The sequence below is a fragment of the Anthonomus grandis genome, chromosome 11 (genome assembly GCF_022605725.1).
Source record: "Anthonomus grandis grandis chromosome 11, icAntGran1.3, whole genome shotgun sequence".
In the NCBI taxonomy this organism is placed as follows: domain Eukaryota; kingdom Metazoa; phylum Arthropoda; class Insecta; order Coleoptera; family Curculionidae; genus Anthonomus; species Anthonomus grandis.
The window spans coordinates 8,294,412-8,307,629 of record NC_065556.1 but is presented as its reverse complement, the minus strand read 5'-3'; the positions used below and the strand labels follow the sequence as shown (position 1 = coordinate 8,307,629).

General features: G+C 30.8%; 1 protein-coding gene across 3 annotated transcripts in view; it reads left to right on the top strand.

The window, feature by feature from the left end:
• The window catches only part of LOC126742539 (AP-1 complex subunit gamma-1), a 135,469-nt gene that overhangs the window by 57,883 nt on the left and 64,368 nt on the right, over positions 1 to 13,218 (top strand). For all 3 annotated transcript variants that reach the window (XM_050449199.1, XM_050449201.1, XM_050449200.1), the window contains 10 exons: positions 1,221 to 1,362; positions 1,415 to 1,603; positions 1,680 to 1,853; positions 1,908 to 2,049; positions 3,652 to 3,747; positions 3,798 to 3,977; positions 4,031 to 4,178; positions 4,227 to 4,444; positions 7,507 to 7,666; positions 13,104 to 13,200. In XM_050449199.1, coding sequence (XP_050305156.1) covers positions 1,221 to 1,362; positions 1,415 to 1,603; positions 1,680 to 1,853; positions 1,908 to 2,049; positions 3,652 to 3,747; positions 3,798 to 3,977; positions 4,031 to 4,178; positions 4,227 to 4,444; positions 7,507 to 7,666; positions 13,104 to 13,200 — 1,546 coding nt within the window. The remainder of the gene's footprint in view (positions 1 to 1,220; positions 1,363 to 1,414; positions 1,604 to 1,679; positions 1,854 to 1,907; positions 2,050 to 3,651; positions 3,748 to 3,797; positions 3,978 to 4,030; positions 4,179 to 4,226; positions 4,445 to 7,506; positions 7,667 to 13,103; positions 13,201 to 13,218) is intronic.

Below are 13,218 nucleotides of genomic sequence, written 5' to 3'. Positions count from 1 at the left end.
TAAAGCCGTTTTTCGTCTGGTAGGCTGAACGAGTACAGTTTTCTGGTAATCCTGAGGGGTTGCTAGGTGGGGGTATTTTTATGACATCGTTGGTATTAAAGGCCTATCTGTTAAATAAAATTTTGTGTGATTGAGTGTTTTAGATAGGCCTATGACTATCGGGTACTTCTTTCCTTTTTAGAGGCAAGAGAAGCATGTTGAGTCGTCGATGTCGTTTTCTGTCTTTTGTTGATCACGAGTAAAAAAGTCGTGGGGCAGGGTTAGGGGATGACACCATGATATGGAAGCCTGGCAGCGGTTGTGGGATCCTTGTGGACGATTTTTGAGAGCTCTTGTATGAAGAGTTCTGGGGAAGTTTCTGACGTATTATTCTCTTCTATTTTAATTTCCAGAGAAAAATTGAAAAAGAAAGTTTCTCAAATAACGTTCTCTTGCTGGGACCAAGGAAATCAATATGATGTTTCCTGGTAACAATCAAATATTCTTTTATTTAATAAAACCAAGTTCATCCAATTCTGTTCAGCTCTTTCTTCTCTCTTCCTGGTCTAATTTGACATTTACTAGCAAAAAATGGTTAACCAAAAAGTTGTATAATTTTAGTAAAATTATCGACGTAGTTAAAAAAAAACGCCTTTTTTCTTAATCATTGTAATATCGCTCTCTAGGGGCAGGACTAAACATTTTAAAATTATGTTTGGCACTTTTATTAACTGATTTTCCTCCCAAAGTTCCTGGATTATTCATCGTCACTCTTAGTGAAAGACCCTGTATATTTAGTGAAAAACACAATCAAAACTACAGTACTATATCTATTATTTTAGACTTATTCTTTTTTTTACATTTTGATAACAATTGTTTTCTTTACTAGAAATACCTACATTTCCTACAACATTGAGTATATCTTTATGCAACTACTAGTCTGTTTAGATTGTTAATTAAAGAGTATTACTAAATATCTATTTATAAATATCTATTCTTTTCAGTTGACTTCCTATATTTTTATTATTTAAGCATATCTCTATACTGATTTAACATTATAAGTTTTAATAGGAAATAAAGCATAAAGGGAGGAGCACTTTCACGGTAGGAGTATCAAGAGATGTTTTATAGAAGAACGTTTTTTGTTTTCCATGCATTAAATTGATGCTCTAATAATTAAATAATTAATTACCTGGTAATTTTAATTAAAAGTTTCGTTCGTAATATGTTCTTTTTTTTAGTTCGTATGCCCACTCCAATGAGGCTTCGAGATCTTATAAGACAAATCCGAGCTGCTAGAACTGCTGCTGAAGAAAGAAGTGTCGTAAACAAAGAGTGCGCATATATTAGAAGTACTTTCAGAGATGAAGATTCAGTTTGGAGGTTTGAACGCATTATGATTATATTCAAATATATATTAAAAAATTTTTTTTAGATGTCGCAATATAGCAAAACTTCTTTACATTCATATGCTAGGATATCCTGCACACTTTGGGCAGTTAGAGTGTTTAAAACTTATCGCCAGCCCAAGGTTTACTGACAAAAGAATTGGTTATTTAGGGGCTATGTTGCTTTTAGATGAAAGGCAAGATGTACACCTTTTAATAACTAATTGTCTTAAAAAGTAAGGATTTTTATAAATATTTTGTGTATATTTTTTATGAACCCAGTAAATTTGTTAATATTTGCAAATTTTTTAGTGATCTTAATTCTTCCACTCAGTTTGTGGTGGGACTTGCGTTATGTACTTTGGGTGCTATAGCATCGCCTGAAATGGCCCGGGATTTAGCCGCAGAAGTGGAAAAATTAATGAAATCGCCAAATGCCTATATTAGGAAGAAAGCTGCACTTTGTGCATATAGAATCATAAAAAGGTACTTCCATGTGCATGCAAATTTTATTGTCATTTATACATAAATTTTCTGCAGAGTACCCGAACTCATGGAAATATTTTTGCCAGCTACCAGAAGTTTGTTATCTGAAAAGAATCATGGGGTGTTAATAACAGGAGTAATTTTAATAACAGAAATGTGTGAAAACAGTCCTGACACACTGAACCACTTTAAAAAGGCAAGTTCTATTATTAAAATAGTTAGGTAGTTAATTAATGATTTTATATTATATTGACTAATCATTCTGTGCTAAACATATACCGGGTGACACAGAAACTTTCCTAATTTAAATGGGACACTTGGTATATTATTACGTATTTAGATATAAAATAATATTCCGAAAACAATGATTCTGTATTTTCTACTTTTTGTTCTATACTCATAGAATTTTTTTTTTAAATTTTAAAATAGGGTGCCATGAATGCGTTCAGAGTTTTAATCAAGTTATCACGGAAAAATAGTTTTCATTGCATTTTATGACTTAAAATTAAACGCCTATTTAAATTGTCTAAACCATTAATTTTGGCATTTACTTAATTTTTTTAAATAGCACATTATTGGGAACAACCACGTTTGAAATGTCGTTTCTTTTTCCTAATAATTTTATATGATTATTTCTTAAATCGGTTGATAAATAGGCCCATAAGAAGAAAAAAACTAAGTCACATAAATAAACGCATTTAATCAATAAAAATAGCATAGAAGGCTTTGATTCTTGAATAGGCTGCGTTTTGACGCGTTCATCATTTATTTTTCAATTGACATAATACATAACGTCTTGTTAAGCGCAAATATTATTTGTTATTTAAATAAATTTGATAATATTTGAAATGTTTGCCAATGAAGAAAAAGTTGATATTCCCGCGCATACGTACTTTCGTTCGACAAGAAGCCGGTCGTTTCGAACAATACATGTGAAAAGTTTTGTATTAAAATAATTTATAAACCTCATTTTTACTGTTTGTTTACCGTTTGTGTCTACCTATGTTATGTTAGGAAAATGTTATAATAAAATGTGTAGTATTAAGATATTGAAAAAATTATATTGAAAAATTTGTTCTTTTATTCTTAAATAGTAAATATGACGTTTGACAAAATATGTGTTATGTCATTTGAAAAAAATACGCAGGCATGTCATTACAATGCTTCCTGTTCATTCATTTTTGTGTATTAGTTTTTTTCTTATGAGCTTATTTATTAACCAATTTAAAAAATAATCATTTCAAATTATTGGAAGAAAGAAACCGCATTTCAAAAGTGGCTGTTCCCAATAATGTGCTATTAAAAAAAATAATGTAAATACCAAAATTAATGATTTCGACATTTTAAATAGGCGTGAAAAGGTTTAAGTCATAAAATGCAATGAAAACTATTTTTCGGTGATTACTTGATTAAAACTTTCAACGCATTCATGGCACCCTATTTTAAAAAATTAAAAAATAATTTTTTATATAAGTATAAAACAAAAAGTAGCAAACAGAGTACCATAGTTTTCAGAATATTATTTTCTATCGAAATACGTAATAATATACCAAGTGTCCCATTTAAAATAAGATAGTTAGTGTCATTTCCTGTTAAACCGGAAGTGATGGAAAACAATAGAATATGTCAAAAGATGCTCTTATAACTATTCCATTAATATTCTAAATTTGTTTATCTTGAAAAGTAAAAAAAGTTCTTAAGTGTTCCCTCTTTTCTGTGCCACCCGGTATATTTTTTTTAATCATGCTTGCTATTAATTTTATTTTATGAATAAATTATTTTTTGATTACTGTTATAGATTGTACCAAACCTAGTCAGAATTCTTAAAAATTTGATACTTGCTGGATACTCTCCAGAACATGATGTATCTGGAGTCAGTGACCCTTTCTTGCAGGTAAATATTCTATATTTTATTGTTCTTTCAACGTAACAACATACTTTCAGGTAAAGATTTTAAAACTTCTTCGTATTCTTGGCATAAATGATACAGATACATCAGAAGCTATGAACGATATTTTAGCTCAAGTAGCTACTAATACAGAAACGAGTAAAAATGTTGGAAATACCATTTTATATGAAACGGTTTTGTCTATCATGGATATCAAGTCTGAAGGTGGACTAAGGGTACAAGAATATAAATAAATTGAAGTAATGATTTAATTTTAATGTATTTATAGGTGTTAGCTGTGAATATTTTAGGAAGATTTTTGCTGAATAATGACAAAAATATTAGATATGTGGCTCTGAATACTTTGCTAAGAACGGTTCATGTAGACACTTCAGCTGTTCAGAGGCACAGATCTACTATCTTGGAGTGTTTAAAAGGTATACTGTTAATTTTATTTTTATTTTTTATTTACAAAAAACTTATAGATCCGGATATTTCAATTCGAAGAAGGGCGATGGAACTGTCGTTTGCTCTAGTGAATTCCCAAAATATCAGAACGATGATAAAAGAATTACTGATATTTTTAGAAAAAGCAGATCCTGAATTCAAAGCTCCATGCTCTAGCAATATTGTTATGGCAGCCGAACGATATTCACCTAATAAGAGGTGGCACTTGGACACTATGTTGAAAGTACTTGTTGCTGTGAGTAACTAGATATACAGGGTGTTCCTTAAGAAACACCGTGTATACATTAGATTTTATTTTGGGTTTCCTTCTTGTATTTGATGTATATGGTTCAGAAGTGAGAAATTCTGACTCTTTAAAAAAATTCAAAATAAAATTTTAAAATTCGAAAATTATTTTTTTTTACGTTTGAGGCATAATAATTAGTGTAAAAATATATTATTAGAATAATTATGGAATAACTCATAAATGTTATGATTTATTTTACTTCTTTGTCAAGTCTTTTTAATTATTATGAGAACATTTTGTTTTTTTTTGGTTTAACTAGGGCAAGAGATATTTTAAAATGCATATGCTTTTACATTAATAAATTGTAGAGAAAGAAGAACACCTGATAAGTTAATGGACAATTTACACTTTTTTTATTTATCAGTTTCTAAAGATTCATTTAGTAACAGTGTGTGCTGATGGAACGAATTTTATAAAATTTGAGGAAATTTAGGTATCAACAAAAAGTATTGAAAAGAAAATTTCTCCTTAATCCGAGGTATTAGTTGAACCTTCGATTAGTCGTTTCTTACATACTCTATAATAAACAATACATATTCGTTACATACTCTATAATAAGCAATATTAGGGCTACACTACAGGGTAAGAAAAATTGGTATTATCAGAGGCGTTCCAGAAGATCTTTTGAAATTTTGTTCATACAGGATGTTTCAAAATGCAGTAACATATCAAAGTTATATTTTTTTAAATGGAACAAATGTATATTATTGATTTTTGTGTTCTACATCTTAAATAAAGATAGGTTTTATATAAGTTTACCCAGCTTAAACATTAAAGTTTTCTAAATTGTATTTTGTGTTTTGCGAAATTACTGAGAAAACTTCAATAAAAAAAATCCTTAACATATGGATACATGTATGTATATGTATATATATGTATCCTGACATATCCTTAACATGTTTTCTCTTTTTTATCATGTTTGCACTGATGAGCACTAAACTGTTAAATTTAACATTTCATTTGTAAAAAAGTTACTATTTTCTACAGAACGTTCAAAAATTAGATTTAAATTATTACAGTTTTAACATCGCAATAAATTGCTTAATTTAAATGGAACACTATAAATATACAATAAATATACACTATAAATACACAAATATACAATGAATTCTTTTTGGAATTTTTTAAGGTTTTGCTATACATAAACCTTCTCTTCTGTTTAAAAAAAAAATAGCAATATTTAAAAAGCAGATTTTTTAAAAATTGAAACATATTTTATAGTAGGCGATAACAAATTTACATATCTCTTATTTTCTTGTAATTTTTGTATCGTTTTAGTAATTTTTTTGTATGCACGAGGTGTGATCAAAAAGTAAAGTAAAGTGTTCTTCGTTTTTTTTATTTGGTTATGTCAGTACACTTGTTTCGAACATATGCCCGAAATTTTATCAGTGGTATAAACTTTTCCAATGCCTCAGCACGTCAACGACTGATAAAAACGTTGAAGAAGTGAAGAAAATAGTGTTGGGAAATCCTCGAATTACCATTAGAGAAATTGCATATGATATCGGCATCTCGTTTGGTTCGTGCCAAACAATTTTAACAGGTCGGCGAAGTTTGTTTCGAAATTGCTCATCTTCGACCAAAAAAAACCGTCGCATAAGAATCGCAAGAGCTATTGACCGACGATCCAAACTTACTCAAAAGAGTCACAACAAGCGACAAAATGTGACTATACGGTTATGACGTCGAAAGTCTCAGTGGAGGCATTCTGGATCACCAAGACCAAAAAAAGCACGTCAAGTTCGATCAAATGTGAAGGTTTTGCTTACAGTTTTTTTCGATTGCAGGGGTGTGGCGCATCATGAGTTTTTGCCACAGGGTAAAACTGTCAATAAGGAATATTACCTGCAAGTTATGCGCCATTTGCGCGAAGCAATCCGCCAAAAACGCCCGGAATTGTGGAAGAACAAACATTGGCTTTTGCACCATGCTAACGCCCCTGGTCCACATCGTTCATCGTTTTGCTTGTGCGCGTATTTTTGGCTAAAGCCATCACACTAATGATGTCGCAGGTACCGTATTCCCCTATGACCTGACCACCAGTGACTTCTTCTTGTTCCCAAAACTGAAGAGGCCCCTGATAGGACGGCGTTTTACAACGATTGCGGAGATAAAGACGGCATCGAAGGAAGAGCTAAACAAGATCACAAAAAATTATTTTTTGAAATGCTTTGAGGGGGGGATTACTTTGAAGGGGACAAAATAGAAATTGATGAATAAACAAATATAAATTTTGAAAATCATAAAAATTCACACCATTTACGTTGATTATAAACTACTCTAAATGCATGCCGGTTGGAATCGGAGTAAGATAAAAATTATGTCTGTTAGAGAGCCATTATTGTGAAAAGTGCATTAATTTGTAATCGAAAAATTATTAAAAAAATTGTTATTATTTGCAACCTTTTCCAAGACTTACATACAAAATTCAACTCTTCTATCAAAATCCTTTCCAGAAAGTTACTGGAGACGATGGATTTTATAGGGATGAAAGTAATTTCGATTTAGTTTCCTAGAAACGCTTGAATAATATGATTTTCTGCAATAATGCTAACTCAATATTTTCATTTTCTGTTATGGTTCTTTTAGGATTTATCTTATATTCAATTCCAATTTCTATAAATTGGGTCAACAGTCTTTCAAAAGCGGCCTTATTTGGATGTTTTCTATTGGGAAACCTTCGTAGACGCGACATGCCAACAAGCTCTTTTGGAGATATTCACCAAGAATAAATACCATGCCGTTCTTTTTTTAGGGTATCTTTCATTATCCATAAAGTAATTTAAGCAAAAAAAATGTTTAAAACCTTTAATTATTAAACAAGAACTTTAAAAAAACATTTAAGATTTAAAATACAGAGTGGTCCATTTAAAAAAACACAACTTGACATGTTTCTGTACTTTGAAACACATCCTTTTTTATTCCTGTGTTAGTTTAAAATTTCAAAGCCAATAATTTTGTCACAATATTAATGCAATTTTTTATATAACTTTGTGCCCATCTTTTAGGCTGAAAATTATGTCAGAGATGACGTAATTGCCTCAACGATTCAGCTGATTTCAGAAAGTACGAGTCATCAAGGCTATATTGCTCTGCAGTTATGGAAGGCGTTATCTGAAGATTCGCATAATCGCCAGCCTTTGACCCAGGTAGCTGTGTGGGCAATAGGTGTGTGAATATTCTTAATTTTTTCTTATTTTGTTATTTATGTCTTTTAAAGCAAGCCACCGTCTTAAAATTTTATGTTAAAATATACTTTTGTATAACTATAACTTTCTATAAACATATAGAAATTACAAATTACGAGTCGTGCGGAAATAAATATTAAACGGTATAGTGCTAGAACTGCAAGCACTGCATTTTTGATAGATCTCTTATATTTACAATGTTTTTCTCTATTGTCAATTACTGCGAAATTTCTTGAGTTTGGTCACATATATATCGAGACAAACGGATATATATTCCAATTCATTAAAACTCTTCGCCTAGGGTCGAAACAGCCCTGTTTACAGCTTACTATCATAATTTCACAATATTGAAGTATTTTGTGAAAAAAATTAATCACAAATGTTTTATTTATTTAAGGGTTTTTACCCTTTAAGGCCCAATAACGAAATTAAAAAAGGGCTAATTTAATATATTGTCTGTTTATAGATGATGCATATAAAACTTTTAACCTAATGAATACCCATATTTTAATCATTTGTCTTGTTCTAATGCATGCATTTTTTTATGACAGAAAAGAAGGCACGTTTGTTTGACTTGTCCAAAAATCGGGATCCGAAAATGTTTGATCAGGCTTTAACTTAATCCAGTAATTAAAAATACTATAGATTCCTTCCAAATTTTCTCTTATAGCTTTGCCAAACAAAACATTTCTCAGTTTAGTTTGCACACATGACATTTATAAAAAATAATAATAATTTACATGAACGCTGCGATATTTTTGTTGGCAGTTTAAGATCCAATAAAGAATGTATAAATTACATTGGTCTTTCTGGTATATAGTCTGTTTTAGTACATAGAAATTTTAATTCTTTTCTATAATTGGAAACAAACCTGTTGGAAATAAATGTCTTTCTTTTTTTTTTAATATAAAAAATAATTTCTTTGAGACTCGAGCGTGAACTAGTTGTCATAATTGCCACTGGATTATTCTTATTTCCGACTATTTCTAGAGTATTGACTTCTTTATAATCCAAAAAAAAATCAAAGGGATTAATATTAATTGTTAGGCGAAATAAGACCATGGTTCTAACCAAATATCTACAGTGCATTTTTTTTTATCTCAGATCATAGGGTCTTACGTGTAATATTTTCAACCCCATGTTAGAACCTGTTCTATTTAATCGATAGGATTGAAACTTGGAACAAGTGAAGTTTAAGTTAACAGACTTTAAAAAATCCCATTATTTTGCAAAAAAATTTGCGAGAAACCTATTTAAAATACGCTTTTCTGGTGAAAAAGTTTGCTTTTTCTGCACCTCGTAACCTTCATTACCTTTACACTTCAAAGCAGGTAGACAAATATCTGACAGTGACACAAAATAATTTCCTCAAAAAATAGGTTTCTCGCGAATTTTTTTGCAAAATAATGGGATTTTTTAAAGTCTGTTAACTTAAACTTCACTTGTTCCAAGTTTCAATCCTATCGATTAAATAGAACAGGTTCTAACATGGGGTTGAAAATATTACACGTAAAACCCTATGACCCGAGATAAAAAAAATGCACTGTATATATCTCCTTCGAACTTCTAAACATAATAAAAATGAGTTCAGTACTCTTAATTGTTCAAATATTTTAGTACTTTTTTGAAACAGAAACGGTCTGACTAAATATAATTCTAATTTAAAATTGCTATAAATTATAATAAGTTTTTACAATTTTTTTCAATTCCAGGATTACCTGTACCAACTTTAATAATGTTAGACTATTAGAATTTATTTCTGAGAACCACCCAAGACTTAATATCAAAATTTCTAAATACTTTAAACAATTATGAAAATATGTGACTGTTGAATTAAATTTTAGTTTTTATTAAAGCTTACAAAACAATACAATAAAGAAAACTTCTACTAGGTCACTTTTTGAAAATAATTGTCTTTTGGAAAACCTAACACATGGACTTTTGGCCCCTTAGACTAATTTCCATGGCCCTAAGGTTCACTACACTTATACAGCACATTAGTTCAATAATTACAATTTTAGCAATAGCATATAATTTTAATTTAAAATTTAGGGTTGTATAATCACGAAAAAAATCAAGAAGTATTTAGGTCGTAGTTTTTTCTTTCGTTCTGTTTTCTGTTTTATGATTGTATGTGTGGTGTTGTAGGATATTGTATATACAGGGTGGCCCATCAAAAACAATCCAGTAAAATGTTTGGAATTCCATTGCGTGGCGATGCGTAGCTCAAATTTAAGAACAAAGCGCTATTGTAAAGAAAATTGAATGCCGTTTTGCATTTCAAAAATAAGATATAATACTTTTAGGTCGTTTACTTATTTTGGACCAATCTCGTCCCAACTATCCCGTTTTTTTTTCTTCCTTTGGCATAACCTCAGCATTTAAAACCAATAATTCATTAAAAAGCCACCTAACTAAAACTAAAGATAAACTACCCCCGCTATCTTCTCCGGGAGTTTATGAGATTAGGTGTGAATATTGCCCTGCAATTTACGTCGGTTAATCTGGTAGGAAGATTTCTACTAGGATTAGTGAACACAAGGCCCAATATAATAAATTTAAAAATACCGATATCACAGTGACCAGATCGGCTTTTGCTAATCACCTCCTTGAATCCAAACATAATTTTGTCGACAGCCAAAATATAAAAATACTTCATCAGTGCAATAAAAGCAAAAAACTAGACTTGCTGGAGACAATGGAAATTAGTAAAGCTTTTAAAAGTCCAGATCCGACCTATATTAATGAAAGGTTTGAACTTGATGGCCACCTAGTTTTTAATAACCTTAAATAATTTTGGACACTTAAATGATTGTTAGATTTCTGGAATATACAGATATGATCATTCTAACTTCGCCTATAGGAATTATATATCGCGGTAGGTTTGGCAACGTTGTGACAACATACTCGAAGCAGCGGAGCCCGCCGAAGCCCGAAATCTTTCAGTATTCTTAAGGCGTTCAAGCGGGAATGCATTGCTCTGTAGCAAATTAAAAAAAAAATTGTTTCGTTTGAGTTTTTGCTGCTGCCTGTTCTAACAGCAAAAAATAAACTAAAAACCGACTGCAATAATGTTGTAAACATAAATTAACTAAATATTGGACAGGAAATAAAAAAAATAATTCAAAATAAAGCAAAAAATTAAGTTAATTTGATAATATTAAATAAAAATTAAAATTATCTTATGTCAGGTTCAAAAAGGCCACCCTGTTTAGCAGTGCAGTACGTCAATCGATCATAAAACGACCTTCTCGTGTTCGACAACATTTCAATGGAGATACTATTAAATGCTTGCCTAATTTTAACACAAAGCTTTTCTATATTTGCAACTTATAGCGCTTGTACTTATTTCTTTTTAACGTTCTTTTAACCCTTAAAGGCACAATACCCGTTTCTTTGGCAATGGTTGTACTATTGCAACGAAAGTTCATTTCAACAACAGCACAAACATTAACCTCTCGAAGCTCCCTTTCTTCGCCTAGCGGTCTAACAACAGGTGGTTGCTCATTTGCGTAGCATTTCCTGCAATTTTGCAAGTACTCAAAAGTCTCAAACCTACGGATAATTGCAAAAATTGTGCTGCGTACGGGAATGGGCAGATTTTCGAACGTGAAAGCAATTCTGCCCGATATTTCATCGACAGAGCTGCCGGCATAATACCACTTAATAATTTGCTTTTTTTCCTCAAGAGAACACATTTTAACAAGAAAATAGCGAGCGGTTTTAAATTTAATATTTGTTGATTAAGCAGGAAGCTAAGAATAAAAATAACGTTAAACGTTTCAAACTTTCAAATGCAATCTCAGATTGGCGGTACAGTGTGGTGGGGATAAGAATTGTCTCGTTTTTCGATGCACGAGCGGAGAGCCGTGCGGCAGAAATATCAGTGTTGCCAAACGTATTAATTTGGAAACGGCATGTATTGTACTCTCTGTCTGTCTCATGCGGACTCCATATGTCACCTCTCGCTTACGCTCATAGACTATTTCCTATAGGCGAGGTTTGAATGATTATATCTGTATAAAGTGATTTGATTGTTTAGTTAAGTTCTTTGTACAACAGATAGTGCCACTTTATTGTAAGCTTTGTTTATTTATATGTTAGGTGTTTTGTGTATGTTATGGTAAGTTTTTGGTGAATCTCCTTTCTTCGGGTTACATCATCTTAATTATTATAGGTCTGATGATGCTCTAGTCAGGCGAAACATGTAATCTTCGTCGTTTTATTAAATGTTTTTGTGATGCTGTAGATTTTGTGTTTTTGCCTTTTATAAAAAAAATTAAAGCCAATTGTATTTTAGTTGACATTTGACTGGTTTTTTTATTAAGATTTTAATTTTTTTGAAACTAACATATATCGCATCTATACAAGTACAACATCGATTGATTATCTTGAATTAAGTGTTTACCCTGTATTAAACTCAAATGGTATTGAAGAGTTCTACGAATCCATTACAGAAAGCATTCAAAGGAGTCATACCTACATCCACAATATTTATTTAAGCAAGTAATATACATTATTCTTTAATTGAAATTAGGAATAAGGATAATAAAAAAATCACATTTATTAACCTGTTTATTTTAACAGAAACATTATTATTAATTTATATTATTAACATTATATATTAAACTCAAATGGTATTGAAGAGTTCTACGAATCCATTACAGAAAGCATTAAAAGGAGTCATACCTACATCCACAATATTTATTTAAGCAAGTAATATACATTATTCTTTAATTGGAATTAGGAATAAGGATAATAAAAAATCACATTTATTAACCTGTTTATTTTAACAGAAACAAATTTTAACAGAAGAATGTCGTTGGAATATGCTTTTAATGATATTTTTTGTACATAAATCTAAGAGATTTGATTAAAAAAAATGTATTTTTAGAGAATTGTATACCAATGCGTTATGCGAAGCAATATGATTTGGCTGGTCGTTAGTATATATAAAATACTCTAAAGTCCAGTGCAACGATATATTAGAATGGTCACCCGTCAAAACACCAGCATTCCACCTGCCAAACAATGATGTCATCCACCTTCTATTTACATTGTTTGAGAAGTAAAATGCTGGTGTTTTGACGGGTGACCATTCTAATATATCGTTGCACTGGACTTTACTACCTCTTTCTGTACTAAAACTTTTTTAAAGATGGTGCTTAAGATCAATACATCTAGAACTGTCAATTTTACAGTACAAGATAGTAGCGATTATCAATTTACTTATGTGAATTTCCATTTTTTTGTCCCGTTAAAAAATAACTGAAATAAGTGAAAAAAGCCTGTTTATAATAGAATACAATGTGAATTTTAGACGATGTAATTTACTTTTTTATTAGAACATCATACTATAATATACTAAGTTCTTCCGAGTAAACACTGAAAGTCTAATGAATGCATGATTATTTTAGGCGAATATGGTGATTACCTTTTGGAAGCTCAGGCAGATGAGGAACACGAAATTTCTCGCCCTCCTACCGAAGATGAAGTTTTGGAAATTTATCAGAGGTAAAACCGATTTGTAAT